The 23,719-nt window shown below is 49.4% G+C and overlaps 1 protein-coding gene across 2 annotated transcripts in view; it reads right to left on the bottom strand.

Annotated features, from left to right (window-relative positions):
• Positions 1–16,760: 16,760 nt before the first annotated feature.
• The window catches only part of GPA33 (glycoprotein A33), a 29,876-nt gene continuing 22,917 nt past the window's right edge, over positions 16,761–23,719 (bottom strand). The window contains exons 5-7 of one of the 2 annotated variants that reach the window (XM_019476021.2): positions 23,568–23,681; positions 19,608–19,704; positions 16,761–17,309 (exon numbers count right to left, since the gene is read on the bottom strand). In XM_019476021.2, coding sequence (XP_019331566.1) covers positions 17,222–17,309; positions 19,608–19,704; positions 23,568–23,681 — 299 coding nt within the window. In that variant the 3' untranslated portion in view covers positions 16,761–17,221. Of the gene's footprint in view, positions 17,310–19,607; positions 19,732–23,567; positions 23,682–23,719 lie in introns of both variants that reach the window. The other variant, XM_014598990.3, reaches the window with a different exon arrangement.

Here is a 23,719-nt window from a genome sequence, read left to right as displayed (position 1 = left end):
AGCTGGTTTAAAAATGTGTATGTAAAGTTGGTGGTCCTAGCCTATGTCCACTTGTCTACAAGTAATTGGATATTATTACACAAGATGTTTCATTACTATATTACTACTAGAGCTGTTGTGCACAAGTGTGTGGTGCAACTTCCAAAATAGGTGTACTGTACTTGCACTGGGTGTTCCCTCCAGGTTTCTGTGTAAAAGGTGTAAAGGGCCACAACCATATTTCAGTCCCCTGTAACCTCAGAAAGCAACTGGGTGGAGTCTAGCTAGTGTACAGTTTGACATGTTCATTGGAAGATCTCAGGACACTTGGCTCTACAGCTCAGTGATCTGACCCAGAATTTTCTTATCTATAACAGTGACAGTAGTAGCTGGTTTAGAGAGAGCATATGAACAAAGAATGGGCTATCCTCCATCATACCCTCCCTGGTATCTACTGCCATTGCTTTAGGGAGTTCAGAGGTTACATCCCTAACTCTTCTGTTTAATAGCTATTTATGGATGATAGATCCATTAATTTGTCTAGTCCTTTTTTGAACCTAGCCGACTTTACTACCTCCTGTGGCAATGAGTTGCACACAAACTATGCTTCAAAAAGAAACAAAAAAACCTTTCAGTTTTAAAACTCTCCTGCATATTTCATTGAGTGCTCCTTAGTTCTAGTATTCCAGGACTTGTAAATAACTGTTTCCTATTCACTTGTCTACCCCCTTCATGGTTTTATAGATCAGGGGTCCACAACCTATAGCTTTCAGATGTGGAGCTTTGGTGGTGACAGCTGCAGGAGCTCTTCCTATGTTGCCATGAGGGAGAAGTGGGGCTGTGATGGCAGCAGCGGCTTGGTCCTAACTGGATCATTCCAGACCACAGTCTTTAAAGGTTGCTGGATGTAGTTAAAGATCTCTATTGTTTCTTCCCTCAGCCTTCTTTCCAAATTGAAGAGACTAAAAAGCCTAGGACCCTTCTGGTATGGCAGCTGCTCCTTACTCCTGATAATCTTAATAATTTAGACTCCTACTGCCAGGCCCTTCTCCCCCTGGAGGCAGAGGGTAGACCACAGTCTCCCTCCAGGCCAAAGGAGGACTCCGGGACCTCCCGCTCTGTCCAGCCAGGGGCATGGACCACAGTGGTCAAGGGCCCTAAGGCCCGCCGCACCAAGGCCCCTGCCCCGCCAGAGCTGAGCAACAGGTACACACCTCTTGCTGCTCCAGCAGAGCCTGCTGAGTTGCCGGCTCCCACAGGCAACTTGGGCCCAACTGCAGCTACCGCCCCTGCTCTCCCCAAGACAAAACGTAAGGTGTTTGTTGTGGGAGACTCCCTCCTGAGGGGGACTGAGGGGGCAATCTGCCACCCCGACCCCTTATCCCGGGAAGTCTGCTGCTTCCCGGGGGCCCGCATCCGGGACATTGCCGAGAGGATCCCAAAGCTCCTCCAGCCCACAGACCACTATCCCATGCTCCTTATTCATGTGGGCACCAATGACACGGCTCAGAGCGCTCTCAGCCAGGTCATGAGGCGCGCTACAGGGATTTGGGAGCGGGGCTAAAGGGTCCGGGGGCACAGGTGGTGTTCTTATCGATCCTCCCAGTCTCAGGCTATGGGCTGAGGAGGGAGAGGAGGATCCACATGGTCAACCAAAGACTGCAGCGCTGGTGTCGTCGGGAAGGCTTTGGCTTTCATGACCACAGCCCGCTCTTTGGTGAGAGAGGCAGTGAGCTGCTGGGAAGAGATGGCCTCCACCTCTCTCCTCTAGGAAGGATGCTCTTCACAGCCAGACTGGCTGATCTGCTCCACAGGGCTTTAAAATACGCCCGCTGGGGGACGGGGGGACTACCGTCACTGCTGGCCCGCTGAGCAATCCTTGCAAAGCCAGCGGGTCAAGGCACTTAAGGGAGCCCACCCCTGCCCCAGCCCTGGTAAAATCTGTGGGCAAGGAAGGAGCCCCCCAGGGGACACTTGCCTGCCTGTACACAAATGCCAGGAGCTTGGGGAATAAGCAGGAGGAGCTCATCCTCCTGCTCAATGTAAATAACTATGATGTCATAGGGATAACAGAGACCTGGTGGGACTCCACCCATGACTGGACCACGGGTATAGATGGCTATACCCTGTACAGGAGGGATCGTGTAGATAAAAGGGGCGGGGGTGTAGCTCTCTCTGTTAAGGAAAGCTACACGTCCCTGTAAGCCAATATTGGCAACCAGGGTGGACGACTGGAGACCCTCTGGGTTAAAATCCGTGGGGAATACGGCACAGGGGACACAATGGTGGGAATCTACTACAGACCTCCCACCCAAAGTCCTGAGCTTGACCAGGAGTTTGCCCGGGAACTGGCTGAGGCAGCATGCTCCAGGACCATGGTTGTCATGAGTGACTTCAATTACCCGGACATCTCGTGGGAGGATCGCTCTACAAAATCTGAGCGGTCGCAAAGCTTCCTCTCGTGCGTGGATGACCTCTACCTGACTCAAGAAGTCTATGGGCCAACGAGAGGCAAAGCGCTGCTCAACCTGGTACTGGCTACTGGGGATGACCTAGTCAGCGACCTAGTGATCGATGGGAAGCTGGGTGACAGCGACCACGAGCTGATCACCTTCACCATCCGCCGAAAAGCTGGCAAGTCAGTCAGCAACATGGAAGTCCTTGACTTCAGGAAAGCCGACTTTGACAAGCTCAGGAGGCTTGTCAGTGAGGCCCTAAGGGACCATGACCATAGGGAGAGGGGAGTTCAAGAAGAGTGGTTGCTCCTCAAGGGAGCGATCCTCAATGCACAAACTAAGTCTATTCCATCTCGAAGGAAAGGCAGCCCCCCTGGCTCTCCAGGGACCTAGCAGATCTCCTGAGGCTAAAAAGAAAGGCCTACAAAGGATGGAGGATGGGAGTCACCTCCAAGGAGGATTATTCTGCACTGGTCCGGTCCTGTAGGGAGCAGACCAGGAAAACCAAGGCTGCAACTGAACTCCAACTAGCTTTGAGCATCAAGAACAATAAAAAGTCCTTTTTCAGATATGTGGGGAGCCAGAGGAAAAGCAGGGGCAACATTGGACCCCTGCTGAACCAGATGGGGCAACTGTCAACTGACGCCCAGGAAAAAGCCAACCTATTAAATAGGTACTTTGTGTTGGTCTTTCATCAGTCCCATGGGACGCCCATGCCCGCTACGGGACAGGGAAGTCCAGGTGAGGGTGATCCCCTGCCCTCCATTAATGCTGACTTCATGAAGGAACATCTTGAGAAGCTGGATACCTTCAAGTCAGCCGGCCCTGACAATCTTCACCCCAGGGTACTCAAGGAGCTGGCGAGCATCATAGCCCAGCCTCTAGCACGGATCTTTGAAAACTCTTGGCGCTCTGGTGTAGTGCCCAAAGACTGGAAGAAGGCCAATGTGGTGCCTATCTTCAAGAAAGGGAGGAAAGTGGATCCGGCTAACTATAGGTCCATTAGCCTGACTTCTATCCCGGGGAAGATCTTAGAAAAGTTTATTAAGGAGGCCATCCTTAATGGACTGGCCGACGCCAACATCTTAAGGGATAGCCAGCACGGGTTTGTTGCGGGTAGGTCTTGCTTGACCAATCTCATTTCCTTCTACGACCAGGTGACCTATCACCTGGACAAGGGAGAAGAGATTGATGTCATATATCTTGACTTCAAAAAAGCCTTCAATCTGGTTTCCCATGATCACCTCTTGGAGAAACTGGCCAATTGTCGCCTTGGGTCCTCCACGATCCATTGGCTGGAAAATTGGCTCCGTGGTCGGACCCAGAGGGTAGTAATTGATGGAAGTCACTCATCGTGTCCTGTGACCAGCAGGGTCCTCCAAGGCTCTGTCCTTGGACCCATACTGTTCAACATCTTCATTAATGATGTGGACACTGGAGTCAGAAGTGGACTGGCCAAGTTCGCCGATAACACCAAACTTTGGGGCAAAGCATCCACACCAGAAGACAGGCGGGTGATCCAGGTTGACCTGGACAGGCTCAGCAAGTGGGTGGACGAGAATCTGATGGTGTTTAACGCCAATAAATGCAAGGTTCTCCACTTTGGGAAGAAAAACTCACAGCATCCTTATAGGCTCGGCAGTGCTATGCTGGCTAGCACTATGGAAGAAAGAGACTTGGGGGTCATCATTGACCACAAGATGAACATGAGCCTGCAATGCGATGCTGCGGCTAGTAAAGTGACCATAACGCTGGCTTGCATCCATAGATGCTTCTCAAGCAAATCCCGGGACGTCATTCTCCCCCTGTACTCGGCCTTAGTGAGGCCACAGCTGGAGTACCGCGTCCAGTTTTGGGCTCCACAATACAAAAAGGATGTGGAGAAGCTTGAGAGAGTCCAGAGAAGAGCCACGCGCATGATCAGAGGTCAGGGAAGCAGACCCTACGATGACAGGCTGAGAGCCCTGGGGCTCTTTAGCCTGGAAAAGCGCAGGCTCAGGGATGATCTGATGGCCACCTACAAGTTTATCAGGGGTGACCACCAGTATCTGGGGGAACGTTTGTTCACCAGAGTGCCCCAAGGGATGGCGACTAGGTCAAATGGTCATAAACTACGAGAAGACCGTTTCAGGCTGGACATAAGGAAGAATTTCTTTACTGTCCGAGCCCCCAAGGTCTGGAGCAGCCTGCCACCGGAGGTGGTTCAAGTGCCTACATTGAACACCTTCAAGAGCAAACTGGATGCTTATCTTGCTGGGATCCTATGACCCCAGCTGACTTCCTGCTTTTGGGCAGGGGGCTGGACTCGATGATCTTTCGAGGTCCCTTCCAGCCCTAATGTCTATGAAATCTTGGCTGCCACTGTCTGTAGTTTTCTAATTTTCCTGCATCTTTAAGATATGGAGTCCAGAATTGCACACAGTTTTCAAGATGTGCATGCACCATGTATTTGTACAGTGGTATGTTGTTTTCTCTCTTCAGTGCTATTCTTAATGATGCCCAACACTTTGCTGACAGAGGTGGCCTATGATGAGTAGCAGCAGCCAGTGGTGGGCACCAGGCAAAAGCAGGACCCAGCAGCAGTTGCGTGTGCTGCTTCTGGGGCCCTTCCAGCTGTAGCTGCCTGGAGCCCATGCCAGGGCTGCCAGCAGCTCCTCCCCACCATTGCTGCCCTAAGCCTGTGGGATGGTGGTGGTGGCAGCAGGGAGAAGCCACAGGGCAGCCCCAGCATGGACTCTTGGCAACCGCAGCTAGAAGGGCCCTACAAGTGGCAAGCGTGCCTGCTGCCAGGTCCTGCTTTTGCCAGCACTGGCTGCTGCTGCTCATTATGGGCAGAGCCGCCTCAGTCTCTGCCTTCCCCTCCCTCAACCATCCCACACCTCCAGTACAGCCTCACAGCTTACACCAGCTCCTGGACCATGCACTGGAAGCAGCATCAGCTGCAAATGCAGGTGGCAGCTTCCCCTGGGGATGAGGGTGTTCTCCCAGGTACGCAGGTGATACTGTTGCATCAGCACATCAGCTGCAGTCCCAGACAGTCACCCTGATCCTCAGTGGGAACCTGCAGGCAGCATCCACAGATAACAGTGTGTGTATTTGGTGCGCCACATGTGGAGCAGGAGCTTGGTAAGCTGTGGATAGGGCCTGGATGTCCCTGCCTGCCCAACATGATGCAGCAGCCAGAACTACCAGCTTCCAACAAGCCAGATCCCATGACTTTGCAGCCGCTGACCCACGGGCTGGATACAATCAGTTGGCAAGCTGGATTTTGCCTACCCCTGGTTTAAATTTATGGATTGTATGGGATGGTTTAGATAAGAATGATCCTGCCTCAGGCAAGTGGTTGGATTAAATGACTTCTTGAGGTCCCTTCCAGTCCTACTTCTGACTTCTATAAACTTCAGTAGATGGGTGAAGAAAGATTTTTCCTTTAGAACACTAGGCTGACTCTTCTCCATTATATCATCATAACTGTTTGTATGACTGATTTTTATTTTTTCTACACACTTGCCAGGGTTGGAAGAAAGCTAGTCTGTAGCTCCCAGGATTTGCCTCAGGAGCCCCTTTTTTTGGAAGATAGGTGTTGGGGTATAATGCCTGGTCTCCTTGGGAAAAGGGGTACATCTCAGGAGGGTCTTTGCTCCAGTCTTTCTTTTCAAACATTCACAAGTTAAGGAGATCTGATTCTGCTACAGCCACCTGAATGGTCTGTGGGATCACTTCAAAGCCAGAGAGAACACTAACAGTTCAAACAAAACAGTCTCCAAGGCTAGGGACAAATATTGAAAAAGCCTGAGCCTGAACTGATTCAATCTTTATAGGTTAGTCTAACCGTGCTAGGCTAAACCTGTTTGTAATCATACAGACTTACCCTTTGGACTGAAGAAATGCCGGCACATGACTGCAGTGGCTCAGGCTAGAAGCCGGGAGGCACTAGAGCAGCCCTCCCCTCCCCTCCCCTCCCTTCCATTCCACAGTGCTGAGCTGAGGAGGGGAGGTTGTGGCCAGGTCCCAGCAGGACCCTCTGATTAGGGAGGAGTTTCCTCCTCCCCCTCCCCCCCCAGCCCAGCAGGGAGTTGATAACACAGTGTTTTATCACCCCTAACTCAGTGTTTATCAGCCCATTAAGAAAACAGCCTACCTCCGTTAGTTCAAGCTCTTCTTAAACAGCTTTTTCAAGGAAGGAAGAGGGACGTTACCAACTACCAGTTGATTAGCTCCAAAAAGCCCTAAGCTGACACTCCTTTTCTGCCTTTGTCCTGTCTCCAATAGCACAGATGGTAGCCACCATGTGGTATGCTAGCAAATGCTGAGCAGTGTCTATGTAAAGCAGAGGTGAGGGGGGATCCCTGCTTAGCAAGGAGTGGGGAGGGGAAGGGGAGGAACAGCAGGAAGCTAGGCAGACCCCACTGTATGTGTAGCCTCTGCCAGAGCTGCAGCCAGGAACCAGAGGGGAGGGGCCAACTCAGCTCTCTGGAGCAGAGAGCCCCACCCAGCTCAGAGAGCATGCCGGGATGCTGGGAGACTGGTTTAACTGAAACCAAGGAGGGGCCCGGGGGCACACACTGCATAAACTCGTTTGACTCAAATCAGTTAACTCTGATTACTACATTCAACCAGGTTTATCTCAAACCGGTTTCAGCCATTTTCAAACTGGTTTATGTGCACTGAACTTCTGTTCTGTTACATGTTTAAATCAGTTTCTGATCACTTTAACTGGTTTGTGTGTAATGTCTGTTCCTAGCCCCCCAAAGAAGCTATTTCAGAATTTGCTGTTGCTTCCAAGTTGGAAAATGTTAGCCAGGCAGCCACCATAGAAAGGAAGACCTGGTGTTTTAGCTCAATTCCATGGCAACAGTGGCAGAGCTTTATCAAAGGTCTGAATTACAAGTGAATAGTAGAACCAGACATTTTGTCCGCACCAAAGAGATGTCCAGCATTATTAACAGGACCACATTGTTCCACGAGTGATTTTTAAGAAAGTATTGTCTGTCTTCCTTGCTTATCTCATTTACACAAGAAATGGGTAGATGCCCATTTTCCCTGCCACTGGAGAAGGGACCCTAGGGGGTTTGATGAGTCCTACTTCAAGTGAGTTATGAAAGGTAGTGGCTTGATCAACTTCAATCTAGCTAATACCCTTATAGTATGACATAAAGCAGGGAGAACCAACTCCTAGCATGGGTGCCACAAGTAGCATAGGCAGATTCTGTGGTGCACAGATTTGGGAGGGGACTGGCAGAACACTGTCAGATCAGGGAGAGAGTACAGGTCAGAAAGCAGAGTAGCATCTTGGGTAGGGAGCAGAAAGTTGAGTAGCAGATTGGGAAAGAGAAAGGGTGGCACTTGGAGTAGGTGTGAGTTTTAATTTGCGGCACACCTACCTGTCAAAAAGTTTGCCCCCCACATTGGCATAAAGGGAACTGTCCTCTCGGCTCCAAATTGGTGGTCTTCCCAACAGTCAAGAAAGCCAAAGAAGTTTGAGACATTGTTGGCTAAGCAACCCACAGCAGAGCCAGACAGCCTTCAGCAGCAAGCAATGCTGGAGGAACAGCAGCTACATCTGTCTCCACCTATGGTCTGATAGTGTCTAAATGAGGCACTAGCACTAGCAGTTAATGACTTACACTTTCCATAGCTTCCTGTGACCCACCCTAGATACCAAAACCAAAGTGATCTAGGAAAGTGCCCACAAGCTCTTTGAACTAGTAGAGCTCCATAGCCATGGCAGGGGCCATCCTTCCAAGTGCTGAGAATGCCCCAGGAGGCTTCTACTGTTGTCATGCAGGTTAGCACGGGGTATTACACTATGTCTCTGTATTTGACATGCTGCTATTTGATAGATTTCACCTGTGGTCCCCTGTTAGTTTGGTCCAAGTTGGTTAATTTTAGTGAGAAACTAGAGCAGGAGCGTCTGACTTCCCCTGGGCCTCATGATGCACCAGCTATATGCTGTAGGGTCAGGCCTTTGTGATTCCTCTCCCTCCCCTCACCACCCCCACTGTAGGGCAGCATCAGCAAAGTACTGCCTACTAGGATCCCTCCCCTGCTGCATGGGCTGCCCAGGTGGTGCATGGCACAGCTGGTCCATGTGGGTAGTGCGTATGGACACCACCCCCCACCCTGCCCTCCTCTACCAGCAGTGGGAGAGATGGCTGCAGGGGCCTGCAAGCCACCAGTTGGACAGCCCTGAACAGAAAGGACTTGTTGCATCACATCCTCATGAAATTGGGATGATGCATGACCAGAAATTCCCACTTTGCAAATCCCTGACAAACAAGGCACCTACAGCTTGCTTATATGAACAAGCAAAGAAGCACCCAGTCATGATCCCTCTGCTTGGAAGCCATCAGATTCTTGATACTGCACTACCAGTCCTCTTGCATTTTTTCCTCAAAACAATCTGTAGCAATCTGGGTGATTTCAGTATATATGACCAATTACAATGGGTCCCTGCAGAGAGCCATCAAAAAGCTGATTAATTGCTGAATAATTCCTCTTTGCTATCAGATAACACGAAGGCACAACATTTATATGCCAAAGGGGATGTAAATCTGGGCTTACTGCCAGACACATTCCTTCTGCAGCACACCCAAAGATTTCTGCATGACTTCCCATTGATCTTCTTAACTTGGGGTTCTAGCAGATAAAACAGCTGTAGTCATTCCTGTAGGCCATTAATGTCTAAGGTAGTCTCCCAAACCTGATACAGATGGGAGCTGAACATGCAGTGGGATACACAAAATACTGACCTGATATCACATTGCCACAGTCAAGTGCTCCATCCAGACCCGATTTCTATTCACAAGTTGAGTACTATGAACAGAGGTGATTGCTAGACAACTTGTATGTTTGTCAGAGAGAAGTTTTCACTGCAGGTGGCCTGATATAACTTAGATCCTACATGGGCTAGGATAGCATAGATCCCAGATTATGGCATTTACCACCCTCTAGCCTTTTGCTCTGGTTTCGTCAAGGTGTACCTGAAGTAATCTCATCTTGCCATTCACTAGTACAGTTGTGCTTACTCTTCTGCTACCCGAGGTTATCAAGGTTTGGGGGATTTTTACATAATCACCAATAAAAGAATTTACCTGTGTGGTAGTGCACCTTTGGTGCCTGCCACTTTACAGGCAGAAGCAGCCAGGTGCCTGATGAGGGTGGCCATTTTCAAACAGGCTGGAGAGGCAGCAGTCTGTGTTGAGCAGCCAAGGAGGCAGTGTCAAGCTGAGCTGCTCCTGGAACACCTTGGAGGTAAGGGTGAGACTGTGGGGATGGAGGAGGCGTCATTGGTCCTGGGCATGACCTGAAACTGTACCCTGCCGGGACAGGGAGGCTTGGTGGGATTGCCGGTGGTGTGGCAGCCCCACTTAAATACCAGGACCACGAACCTGGTGTAAGGCAGGTCGGAGCACCTAAACCCCAGCCTCCACTTCTGGGTGGGTTACTAAGCAGGAAGTGGGGCCAGGCACAGCTACGGCCACCTGAGCCCACAGGGGTGCAAGACCCCGAAGGCCCAGGGAGGGGATAGTTGTGTGGCCCCAGAGGGGGCAGTTGAGAGACCTGAGAGCAGGGATGTTCATGGGCCCACCTAGAGTAGGGTGTATTTTCACAGCCTGAGAGACTGGTTATAATTCGGGGTTGAGTAGGGCTTAATAGACAGTATGAAGGGCAGTCCCAGGGGGAGTGCTGAGTAGGGCTGAAGGACGGCCAGAAGAGCAGCACGCAGGCCAAGCCCCACAAGATCACGGTGTTGTTTATAAGAAGCCTGGTGAGGGGCTAGGGCAAATTTGGCCCTCCATTTGGTGAATTGGCTTGCACTACCCAGGCGAAAGTCGTGGGAGAGGCCCAAGAGAGAGCATGTCACCAGCCAAGGTGTGATTCGGATAAGCCTGATGGCTAGACGGATCACTCCAGGAGAGAGTAGGGCAGAGTGGAGGAGGCACAGTATGGTGTGGTGAGCAAGAGACCCTGTAAGAGGGGGTGGGGTGCGAGAGGCCCCAGTGAGAGGGGGGTGTGGTGTGAGTGTGTGAGGCCTGGTGCAGGACTAGGTTTGGGTCCAGCTTAAGGCCAGGAGTATGATAGCATCTTGGATGCCAACTGCAAGGTATGGGCCACAGTGTAGGGAGGTACAGAGGCTTGGCTAGCACCCCGTGGCCTCGGGGCATGTAATGGGCATCCTCCCGCATTTACCAGCAGTTTATTGCAATAGCAAAGTTGTGGCTGGCGAGACTGGGCGGGCTGCCCTATGTAGACAGGTGGGCAGGCCAACTTGAGACTTGGCCCCAAGCTTGTCCCCTGTCACAACCTGCAACTGGGAATTCTAACATTATTCTTTTCATGGGGTCTCTCTTTTACATTTGTCAAGCCTCCCTTGCTCTGTCTGATTCTGAAAGCCTTTCTTAGCTACTGTAACGCTGGGTTAGGTAAGTGAGCTCCAAGTCCTTTTTATTGATCCTATCTGTATCACTTTTCATAGGTACAAAATGTTGCTGAAATGTCTCCTAACATTCATTTCCAATGTGGTTTTGGAGTTTCCTTCTCTATTTGCTTTTTATCCAGAAGCCTCTGTCTGTGCTGGCAGAGAAGTTAAACACTGGATTGTTTCCAGAGCTAGACCAAACCATCTAAACTGTCTTCCCACTATTTCTGAGTATAGATGACCATTCCAAGGCCAAGCCATCTTACTATGGAGAGTATCTAGGTGTTAGCACACTGTCTCTCACTGTGTGCCAATTAAATGTATTTCTCCCACTAAACATAAAGCATCACTCAACCAGGGCTTAAGCAGTATAATTGAGATAGGGTGTGTGTTTAGTGACCGCTCTTCTAGAATTGAGCCAAACATGCCAATCTACTGCCTGTCCAAAGTTTCATGTTGTAAGAGGGAAACAGTGCTTTTAAACATATGTGCATGAAACTGAGCTACAGCATTTTATTTCTGGATGAGGTACATAGCTGACAGGCATATAAATGGTTTTGTCAGCTGAATAAAGGTTTTCTGGCCTGTGAATGGCAGCAGGGCGTGTGGTGCAGTGGGGAAGGGAGTGAAAGAAAAGTGGTTTGTCATCTAGGCTTGGACCTGTCCTAGAATAGGTTGCCAACTAATTTTTTAATAAAGTGATTTAATAAAACTAAGCAAGCAGTGAATGTTATTATTAGTCTAACCCTGTATTATCGCTGTTCCCTCACTTCTTCTTGATTCTATCTTTGAAACTCTGGCAAGCTGCTGTAATTACCACTTTCAGACAATTTCCCACCCCCAGGTGAAAAGCAGGCTGGGAGACTACTTTCAAATCTCCTTATATTGGAACCTAGCTGTACACTTAAGTCCCCATATACCCTAACGGTTTGCTCATCCTACTGTAAATTTCCTCCACTGGCAGTGTGTGTCAGTGTCTTTCCCAAAACAGATGATAAAAATTGATGTGAATAAATAGCAAAGTAGTTCTGTTGCCATAGCAACCAACCTTGTGAAATAAATCATTCCCCCTCCTGTGGCTGGCCAGTTCTGAAGGGTAAATCACTTTGGAGTCAGGTGATAAGGGTTATACCACCAGCATCTCTAGTAACTGGGACAAGGGTGCTATGTTTAGTATCAGGATCTCCAGCAGGGAAATAAGACTCATGCCAGGAAACAAGGTCTTGCTAGAAAACCAGTCGGGATTCCTGGTACATACTCCCTTTATGACTCAACTTCCTGTTGACTATCCTTAGTCCAACTGTTGGGTCCCAGTAGTGAGTAAAAGAGAATGGGGGTGCTTCAAACAGGTTGCCAAGTGTTGGAGAGAAATATAGGGCTAACTAGGAAATTCTCAAATAGGGTGGACTGGAAAAAGAGAAAAAGGGTTATAGGCTAAAGGAATACAAGGCACATTGAAATTAGGAGCCCAGGTAGATGGTGGGAGACAGTTGTTTTCCAGTGGGTATAGCAGGGGCTTGGGAATTCAGCCTCCTACCTAGAATCACAAATACAGCCTATGTTATGATTTGTGACTCTAATCAAAACTCTTAATATCCATGGCTTGAGCTTTGCCATTTATAAAATAGTTAGCATGCTCACTGGTTGTGAGGCATTTTAATTTCCTTGGATGAAGCATGTTTATATTAGAGGCAAAATTAACTTTGGAGTTATGGTTGCTATCAGTACTGGCAAACCAGTAAAATTCTCTTGTGATTAGCTATGTGGTATTCACCCCTTGCCCCATTCCCAGCACAGTAAACGCCTAGGAACATAGGGTTGCTTGAAGGAGAGCAGGGGTAAGATAGGAAGGAATTGTTTTCTTGAGATTTTTGTTTGGAAATGTTGCAGCGAAACACGCAGTACAATCTTTTCCTTGTAGAAATCCTTGTTTAAACACTGCCTGCAGTTTAAACCTTCGTTTAAGTTCTTGACCTGCCCCCTGCTCTTCTACCAAAAAGTGAGAGTAGGTGAGCTGTTGTGGGGGAGGTCCAAGCTCCTCTAACCTCAAAGGTATATTAAACAAGATATAATACAAAAAACAGCCTTGCCATAGGAGCCTGGGGTAATGTCAGGGGAAGGGCGTTAAAAATAACTTCAACGTCATGTTAGTACGCGTGCTAAAGGAACTTCCATATAGTAATGCAGCATCAGGTTCTTGCTGTGTTGTTCCCGCTTGGGTAACAGATCGTAGCAACACTGCAGATGGGGAAACATGTTGGCGGGGGTTGAGTACTTATAATCCTGGCTCTTCCTGTACCTTGCAAAAAAAACCGTGAGAGAAGCTAAACATAGCTGTCAGGGTCCTGAATATGACGATGCTCCATAAGGGTACAAGGAGGGGGTTAGACTCGCCTCTTCAGTTTTTGGCCTCCTCAGTGAGACTCCCATCAAGGGAAGTGACAGTTATCTAAAGCAGGGCTGTCCCTGTCTAGGGTGGCCTGTGGTCCCCAGGCTCTCACCTGGCTGCTGCTGCCCCTATTGCTCTATCTATAGTAGCAGCCAGGGGCTTGGGGCTCCTTCTCTCCTCTGGCAGGGCAGTGTGGTGCAGTGCAGCCTGTGGTGCCAGACATACTAGAAGCCCGTAGTGCCCCTTCAGTATGTGGGCCTGATCCTGATCAGCTCCAGAGCCAACACACAGGGCCATGGGTGACTGGTGCCTCCTGAGTCTGGGGGGGACACCTGCAGAAGCCGGCAGCGGGGACAGGGCTGGCAAGCACCGCAGAAGCCACTAGCGGTATCAGCAGCGGGGACACTCCTGTTGGGGGCACGTGCCTCCCCTTACCAGTCGCCTATGCATGGGGTCAATCCAGTGAGGAACCACATACAGTGCACACCCCATGCCAGCCCTCTGTGTTGCATGCAGTGCATGCACCAGGTCCGGTCCAGCCCAACATGCTGTGTGCAGTACACACCAGCCCCTGTCTGGGTGCACACAGTCCCCAGGGCTGGCACAGGGTATGCTCTGCGTGCAGTGCTTATGCTGGACTGGCCTTGTATGTGGTTCTGCTTCAGCATGTGGGACCAGAGCCACTATGTGCCTCATGGGATGCTTGGGGTTGCTCTAAGACCCACAGGCCGGATCATAGAGCTCCACAGGCTGGATCCAGTCTGTGAGCTGCATCTTTGACACCCCTAGTTTAATAAATCGATTGAGAAAATCTGGACTGAATCCTTCTGAAGATACAAGTACATAACCTCCAAAAATCTTAGTTCTATAAATAAGCTTCCTGTGAGGAACAATAAACTTGGTTTATCTGAGCCTGCCATGTGCTATTGCATAATTATACATTAAGGGAAAAAACAAATTTTATGTAAACAGGCATCCCTCTGGGTTTAATAATGTTGATAGTTGTTCCTGACTTATTTTTGCCTCACCTCTAATAACTATATAGAAGTTATTTTTAGTATCATGAACAAGCTCCTATTTCAATCTCTCAAAAACAAGCTGAAATTTTGACTTCTAGAACTATAACTCTGATTTTTGTTGTGGCCAGTTTTTGCTTCAACCAAATTGTTCTTAGTATGGGACAAGAGCATGAGAGATGAATCATACAGAGGTTAAACTGTTTTAAAGGCCAGAACTAGCTCATATATCCAATTAACCGCAAATATACGGCTGACAGTTGTCTTGCCATTTTTTTTCTCATATTTCTTGTTAAGAACTCAAATGAGTAAGTTCACGCTGGCCATCCTGTGGCAGAAATGTGTTCTTCAGTTTAAGGAGATAAACCGACCTGTCTGAGGGAAGAAATAGTGATTAATGCCTATAGTGGCAATAAAGTAAATAGCTTTTGTCTCCACAGTTAACAGCACCAAATTACACGAGTTATATAACTTAAACCATCCTTTCTTATTACAAAAGGTTATTTCCAATGAATAGAAATAGATCATTAGATTGGCAAATTCACTTAAAGGAAAATTGCAAAATAATAAAACTCTCATTGCTGTAGCTGATCCCTCAGTTTCACAGTACTGCTTTCCTCAACACCTTTTTCTCATTCTCGTCCCCTGCTTCCTCCGAGACACTTGCTTATTTCTCCATCCAGCCTCTCCCAAAAACTTATCATTTAATTTCTTCCATCTGACACTTCTAACGTCAGACCATGACCTTCTACTGCAAAAACTGCAAGCTTTGGTTCCCTTGACTACTAAAACTGCCTCCCTACTTCTCACCTCCCCAAAATCCTGCAGTTTTCCTCCTTTAATTTCTTCGCTATTTTTTTGTCCCAGATTTTCAAGCATGTTATCCTTGCCTTCACAGTTCTTTATCTCTATCCCACCCACAATGATGCTTCTGTTTCTTCCTGTAACCTCTTTTCTTTCTGAACAGTCAAGTGTCCTAAATATTCTTTATCATCTTTTGTGCTTCTCAGCTTCATGTCTAAGGCATGAATGCACAAAAATACCCAAATAGTTTGTGCTTCCACTCCCTAAATCAGCTGATCCATTGTAGTTGCCCTATTCCACAGTAAGTGAAGGTAAACTAAGGCAGAAGGTAACAGCTGCTGAATCACCACAGGTTAGCTTCCACTTACCACAGAATACAGTATGTACAAAAGAGCTGCAGCTGATCCACTAGAAACACCAAAAAGTCCTCCCCACCCCTCCAACTGGGGAAGGGGAGGATCAGAAGATAGAACAATAGAGTGCATTAAAAGAATAGTTGCTTCAATAGAAACCACCTGTTAGAGCTTTTTTAAGAGAGAAATTTAACTAGATTTACATAAATGTAATGCTGTAGAATCCTGTTGGAAGATGTAGGACTGTCCTTTTTCCTTAAAAAATAAATAAATAAATAAAAGTTTTCATGTCCCAGGTCAAATTAGCCAGATCAGGTCCAAATCAGCTTGAATCATTCAAGAACCATATGTGGCCCTGCTGCTGGCAAGTATCCTCCACCCCAGCCTGGGGCTTCAGATGCTTCCAAATCCTTTGGCAGGCATCCTACGTGCAGGCCCAAGCCCAGAGACTTGGGGTTTGAATGCCTCCGAGTTTCACTTGCCCTTGGCCATATGGCTGCAGGAGCAAGCTAGGGAGGAGTCTCTCTTTTCCATACAGTCAGCATGTAGCCAAGATCCTCCCATGGGAAGCTGGCCAGTGGGAAGCTAACTATGAGGCTCTCGTAGAGAGTCCCGTCTACAAGCAAACAGGAGTGCAACCCTCCACTATGCAGCGCCATTTTTAATTGCATTACCTTTGTTAGGGTATTTCTCCTGCCACCATCATGGTCATGGTATTTCCCCTTCCAGGTCCTTACCTTGTAAACAGGAGAGAAGAGAATGGTAATGGAGAGCTTTCTTCTGTTGTCCATGTTGCAAGCCCCAAGGTAAGCATAACCATTCACTTCTGATGAGGCAGGTCAAGTGTGACAGTTCCAAACATATAATGTGGGAATATGGTATTCTGTGGTAAGAGTGTTGATCTGTGCTCTGCTTTGTCTCAAGCAGTGCTAAGAGAAAGAAGTGTTTTTTATGCTCTTGTCATCTAAAAAGTTCTAATTTGCCATGTTTTTCCCCCTCTTCCTCCTGACTTCTGTATGTGCCGGGGAAAATGGTTTGCTGTCTCTCTTACTTCTGAGGAAGGGAAAGAATAAAGTAAATTGGGATGTGACACGGAAACAAGCATTAAGGATAACTTTGCGGGGGCACCTTAAAATTTTGAGATCTGCTGATGCAGGCAATAGCAATGGGGTGGGAAAGGACTCATTCTGACGCCAGGCTGAGTCCAGCTTCTGTGGGCAAGGTCTGGATTGCACCTGGGAGATGCACAAAGAAGCTTTGTAAGTTCTGGAAAATGAAAGTGAAAGGGTCAGTTCTGCTGTCTCAGCTGTCTCATTGGTAGCAGTGCAGGGGCCACGGTCAGTCAGCTACATATTTTTATTATAAATTGTTGCTATGCAAAGGTTCCATTTAGTAAAATCTCTTTTGTAAACTGGTCTTCCCAACGCCCTCCCCCTCCCAATGCATACATTGTAATATCAGATAATGCCACTGTATGTGTATCTGGCTGGCTAATATAGTATTACATTTGTGGCTGTATTTTTTTACCCAAATAATCCAGTCTGGCCTTTCCAAGAGACTCATAATTCATGATCTTGAAATCTGGACGTTATGACAGGTAGGGGAGTGAAGCAGGATTCTCCAGTACTTCACACACATCTTCTGTTGTTGTTCACAGATCAAAAGAGATGACCTCTGTCCCAGATAGTTCTAGAAAAAGTCACAGCGCACACCAGACCGGGCTGGTAAATGCACTGTTTAATTTGCAATCATCTCTATGCTTCAGCATGTGTAATCTCTATCTGTGGTCTGGTGGGTGATGATCAGCGGCGCCTTTCTCCCCTGTTGTCTTCCTCACCTTCATCTGCCTCCTGATTCATGGTTGCATCTTCTATTCGATCTTCTCTCTCACTAAAAAAGTCATTCAGGGGAAGAGATGTTAGTTGGTCTTAATTAACTTCTCATTTCAAGATATTTTGCCACGAAGACAGGCAGTTTTAGTACCCATCTGGGAATACCCTAAGGCAGGAGCAGGCAATTATTTTGGGTGGAGGGCTGCTTACCCAGTTTTGGCAGGCTGTCAAGGGCTGCATGGGTAGTCCCTCTCCTTGACAGGTGCCCCATCTCTTGACAGATGCCCCTCCCCCTGGTCACCATCTTGGAACCAATGTCCCAGGGACAGCACCGGTGGGGCCCAAAGCAGGGCACAGGCTGACAGGGGTCTCTGGAGCCAGGCTGGGTTGCACCAGCAGGGAGAGGGGGGAGCTGGCCCGGCTCCATAGAGCCCCTGCCAGCTGGGACCCCACACTCCTGCCACCCTGCTCTGGGCCCTGCCAGCACTGGCCCCGGGACACCGGTGGAGGCCCCATGCTCCCACTGGTTCCCACACCTGCTCACTCTCAATGCCTCTCAGTCCTGCGGTACTGGGGGAGGGCAGCGCACAGCCCTGGCCCCCTGCTTGCCGGCAGGGAAGAAGCTGGTGCTGAGCACAGGGAAAAGTGGCCCCTCGCCCGCCCCATGGCTGGCACTCCCTGCTGCAGCCACTCGCAGCCCACTTGGGGCTGTCTGGAGCAGGCACAGACAGCCCTATGCAGGCTGCAAGCAGCTACAGCATAGGGTGCTGGGCACGGGGTGGGGAGGGGCCACTTTTCCCCCCCGTGCTCAGCACCAGCTTGTAACCTGCCCCCACTGTCAGCATGGGCCCCACGCTTGCTCCGGGCTTGCCTGTCAGGGCTGTGCGTGGCAGCAGCAGCTGCAGCCCCCCAGCTTGCCACACTGGGCAGTGTTTGCTGCTGGCCACCCGGAGCTTGCGCGCTGGGCAGCCCACGGGTGGCAGTGGCAAACGCTGCCTGGCACGGCAAGCGGGGGGCCCGCAGCTGCTGTTGCCTTGCACAGAGCCAGCATGGGGCCCAGGCTGGCAGTGGGGGTGGGTTACAAGCTGGTGCTGAGCATGTGGGGAGTGGGGAAGCAGACCCTTGCTTGCCCCGTGCCCCGCACTGCAGCCCGCCTGGGGCTGCCTGTGCCTGCTCAGGACAGCCCCACAGGGCTGTGAGCAGCTGTAGCGCGGAGCGCCAGCCACGAGGCAGGGAAGGGGCCACTTTCCTCCATGCAGGGAAGGAGCCCGGGTAAAAGCAAAAGCTGTGTGTGGGGAATAGCGGCCCCTCCCCGCCCCGTGGCTGGTGCTCCCTGCTGCAGGTGCTCACAGTCAGCACAGGGCCCCATGGGCTGGATAAAATGGCCTCGCGGGCCGAATCTGGCCCATAGGCCGTATTTTGCCCACCCTTGCCCTAAGGGCTTCACCATGGCTATAGCACCTCCTGTTGGAGCTTGAGTAGCTGTGAGCACTCTACTTCTGTTTCCTGTAAGTCCTTCTTGAAGAGCTGCAGATTGCATGCAGTCTGTCCACACCACTCTCTACAGCAGGGGTGGACAATTATTTTGGCCAGAGGGCCGCTTAACAACTCTTAGTGAGCTGTTGAGGGTCACAAGGGTAGCCCTGCCCCTTGACAAGTGCGCATTTCTGACAGAGGGTATGGGTCCATTGTCCTGCTTTAAGTACCTGTGAAGTATTCAAAATACAATGTGCTAAGTCCCACTTCCCCTGATTCTGTGTACGTCTGTAAGGGTGAAGTTACAAGTCACACTTAGACCGTAATAAATCTGCATCAGGCCAGTAATAATTGTCTTTTGGAGGGGCCCTGTGGGCCAAATAGAATGGCCTGCCAGGACATATTGTGCCCATCCCTGCTCTACAGTGACATCAGACATGGGCTCCCAATGTCTGCTATGTGAGTCTATCATGTCCTACCTGCCCTGGTAAACAGGCCAAGCAAGCAGAGCAACTGTAGAGGCTGGGAAAAAAGATTTAGTGACCTTGACTTCAGGAATTCATAGGGCTTCCTTCCTGACTGGCTTTTTGTACTCTCTACCAAAAACTGGAAAGGGAGCTGGTGAGAGCACAACTGAGTTGGTAATAGTGGGAATATCCCAAATGAGATCTGAAAAGGACAAGCTATAGAGGCAAAAACTGCACAGTGCTTTTTAAGATTTTTTGTGTTACTCTCACATAGAGTAAAACCTGTGTACTCTTCTCTCATTTTTTTATATTCTTCCTCTCCCTGAGATACTGTATGTCAATGGTAGAGAGAAAAGATGACTGTGCTTGGAAGCCCTTGGGTATCCTACCCACTTTTGGTCAGAGGCACTTACGTCATCTCATAGTCTTTATCCTTCTTGCTCCGGCAGCAACAGCAGTAGGCCAGAATGCCAATGACAATAATTGCAGCAACAACACCACCAATGATTCCTGCATAAAGGGCAAAGTTCATGGATGCTAAAAGAAAAAAAACAAGCAGAGGTGCAAAAGGTGGCTGAAATGATCCTATGTGCATTGAGGATGGTTTGAAATTGGGTTACAGACCTGCTAGCTACAAAATGTTTAGTGAAATACCTTCACTACAACTCGATTTGGCTCTACATGAAACAGATAGCTGGGACAAAAAAGGCCAGATTGCCACTGACTGAGGAAGAGAAAGCTGTTATGAACATTGTCAGTATCCCCAAAAAGGAAGGAATTTTTGTTGCAGTGTTCCCTCTCGTTCCTGGTCTGGTAAATCATAGGTCCGTGGGACAAGCCCTATGATTGAATTGTGTCTGTAACCCCGAGCAACTGTAAGGCAAGATGGGGAAGGCTACAGAACAAGTTGTTCCAGCACCTTGCCTAATTCACTTCCCCGAGGTGGGTCAGAGCTGCCAGCTCCAGAGCCCAAGGGGCTGCTATGGTGATATAAGGTATCAATTAGAGTGGCTGCAAAGCCCCATGTCTCAGGTTTTAGCCCTGGAAAGCAGGGGGGCCCAGAAGTATCCTGGAATCCAAGGCTACTGAGAGATTGAACAGAGGTGGAGAAAAGAGGAAGCTGGCAAGGCAAGTAGCCTGAATGCAAAAACCATGGAGCTATCTGACACCGGAGCCCTGCCAGGTGGTGAGATCCTACCTTAAGAGTCCTGTCCTGCGTTGAGCAGGGATAAGTCACTTCCCAACTTAACTCTTTCAAAAAGGCATGGCAGGAAAGTGGGATGGGGAGGACTCTGAGTGGGCAGGGTGGCAGGACAGATTGAGATAGGCAGAGGGACCCTCTTTCCCCTGGGCCCTGCCACAGAGCCCCACACTGCAAGAAAGTCATAGACAGATTGGAGAGAGTCCAACAGACAGCGACGAAAATTATTAGCGCCTGGGAAGCATGATTTATAAGGAAGAGCTGAAAAAGCTAGAGTTATTCAGTATACAGAAGGTAAAGACTGAGGGGTGGTTTGATAGCAGTCTTCAAATACCTGAATGACAATTATAAAGAGAATGAAGATAGCCTTTTCTCTGTGGCTGTATGGGATGAGACTAGAAGCAATGGCTTCAAACTAGCAGAAGAAATTTAAATTGGAGTTTAAGAAGAACTTCCTGATTATAAGCATGGTGTCAAGCATTGGAACAGGCTACCTAGAGAAGTTGTGAAACCTCCATCCCTAGAAATTTAAGAACAGGTTAGACAGACATGTGGCTGGGATGATTTAGCCTGGGATGATCCTGCCTTAAGTAGCAGGCTGGATTGGATGACTCTAAGTTGTCCCTTCCAACCTTACTTTCCTATGATCCCTGTGACTTTTGTAAACCCCTGTAGAAGGGGGTAAGGTCCTCTTCTTTGGATCTGGAGTGTATTTTAACAAACTACTTCCTGTTCTTGCAGTGAAAGGATATTGGCATGCCCGCATCCCCCTGCTTTATCTCTGACCAGCTAGGATGTTTTGAATGTTTGGTACATTATAACTATTAGTTGTGCATTGTACCTATTAGTTATGCATGAGGCAGCAGGGGAGATTATGCTTCAGGGCAACCAACACAGGTTCATTAGAGGCAGGTCCTGTCAGACCAACCTGGTGGCCTTCTATGAGCAGGTCACAAAATCCTTAGATGCAGGTGTAGCAGTGGACGTAGTCTTTCTGGACTTCAGGAAGGCCTTCAACACTGTCTCTCACCCCATTCTCATTAAAAAACTAGAGGACTGTGGCATTGACACCTACACAGGCAACCCATCTGACAATTGGCTGGAGGGCCGCACCCAGACAGTGGTGGTGGACAGGTCATTTTTGACCTGGAGGGATGTGGGCAGTGGGGTTCCACAGGGCTCGGTCCTTGGGCCCACAAGGTTCAACATCTTCATCAGCGACTTAGACAAGGGGGTAAAAAGCACCCTGTTCAAATTCACAGATGACACTAAGATGTGGGGAGAAGTGGGCACACCTGAATGAAGGAATAGGCTGCAATCAGACCTAGACAGGTTACAGGGTGGGTGGATGAGAACAGGATGGGTTTCAACACTGACAAGTGAAAGGTACTGCACCTGCCGAGAAAAAACCAGCAGCAGACCTACACATTGGGGAACTCCCTTCTTGTCAGTGCAGAGGCAGAAAAGGATCTTGGAGTCATTATTGATGCCAAAATGAACATGGGCCGACAGTGCGGGGAAGCGGTCAGGAAGGCCAACCTTGTCATGCATCCACAGATGCATCACGAGCAGGTCCAAGGAGGTGATCCTCCTGCTGTATGCGACATTGGTCAGGCCGCACTTGGAGTACTGCGTCCAGTTCTGGGCGCTGCACTTCAGGAGGGATGTGGACAACATGGAGAGGGTCCAGAGGAGGGCCACCCGCATGATCAGGGGTCAGCAGGGCAGGCCCTACGAGGAGAGGCTATGGGACCTGAACCTGTTCAGCCTCCACAAGAGAAGGCTGAGAGGGGATCTAGTGGCCATTTACAAACTAGTCAGAGGGGACCAGCAGGCATTGGGAGAGTCCCTCTTCCCCCGAGCACTCCCAGAAGTGACTAGAAATAAGTCACAAGCTGTCAGAAGTTAGATTTAGGCTAGATATCAGGAGGCATTACTTCACTGTCAGGGTGGCTAGGATCTGGAACCAACTTCCAAGAGAAGTGGTGCTGGCTCCTACCCTAGAGGTCTTTAAAAGGAGGCTGGATGAACAACTTGCTGGGGTCGTTTGACCCCAGTACTCTTTCCTGCCATGTCAGTGGGTCAGACTTGATGATCTGCCCAGGTCCCTTCTGACCCTACCAACTATGAAACTAGGTAGCTCCCAAGGTTTTTAAGAATAGGCCAGACAAACACTTGTGCAGGAGGGGTTTGATAGGGATGATCCTGCCTTGAACAAGGGATTGGACTAGATCAGGGGTGTTCAACCTCTGGCCTGCAAGTGAGATCTGGCCTTCAGTTGCAATCCAGCCTGCAGAGCCATGCCATCCCCACTGAGAAAAGGGTTCACAGGGGTCCCCAAGGGTCCAAAAATCGGGCAGCAGGGGAGCAGTGGCAGCAATTGTTACCCCCTAGCTGCCAAATTTCCAGCCCCACAGGGAGCTCTGTGGCCACATAGCATGCTGGATTAGCACATGGACATGGCCCAGTAGTCAGCTAGAGGCAGTGCGGGGCCCAATTCTGCAACATGGAACCAAGAAGAGGCAATGCAGGACCCCAGGCAGGTGGCATGAAGCTCCAGGGAAGTGCGGTGGGTGGCAATGAGTTGGGGGCGGGGGGGCAAAGCCCTAGGGAGGCAGGATGGAGCCAAGGGAGGGGATGCAGAATTCCAGGGAGGCAGTGCAGGTGGTATAGAGCCAAGGGATGGGACTTAGATCCCCAGGGAGGCAGCACAGAGCTAAGGGAGGTGGCATAGAACTGAGGGAGGCAGTGCAGAGCTCCATGGAGGCAGGATGTGCCCAATTCAGTGACAAGGGGATGAGGGAGGCAATGCAGGGCCTCATCCAGCAGCACAGGCCCCAACCCTGGTGCATGGGGTCTGATCTGGCCCATGGATGGGACCTGCACCACACATCCAGCCCACTTCACATTAACGTAGAACTCCTCTAGATGATCTCCCTTATAGCCCTACTTCTCTATGATTTGACGATTATTATAGACAGCACTAAACATGAGGGCTACAATCAAAGCAGTGGAATTTTTGCGGAGCTCTGAGACAGGGTAGTTCCTTGAGGGGGTGGATTTTACATTTTTACTTGTCCCTCTAGTGGTCCCTTTTTAGTCCCCTGCTTGCCTTGTAGCCTGAATATGCTTTCCAATACCACAAAAAGTTACCAGTAGCCAGGACTCTTACGTGGCATAATGCTGACAGTCATGTTGCAGAACTGGTGTCCAACACTGTTTGTGGAAGTACAGATGTAAAAACCAGAGGTTTCTGCAGAGACATTCTTTAAAGTTATCAGCTGTCCTGTTGCAAAACACAAACCCAGAAAAAAAAGTGGAGGG

The sequence above is a fragment of the Alligator mississippiensis genome, chromosome 1, assembly GCF_030867095.1.
Source record: "Alligator mississippiensis isolate rAllMis1 chromosome 1, rAllMis1, whole genome shotgun sequence".
In the NCBI taxonomy this organism is placed as follows: domain Eukaryota; kingdom Metazoa; phylum Chordata; order Crocodylia; family Alligatoridae; genus Alligator; species Alligator mississippiensis.
Note: the sequence above shows the minus strand (reverse complement) of the source record. Positions and strands in the feature narration are given on the sequence as shown.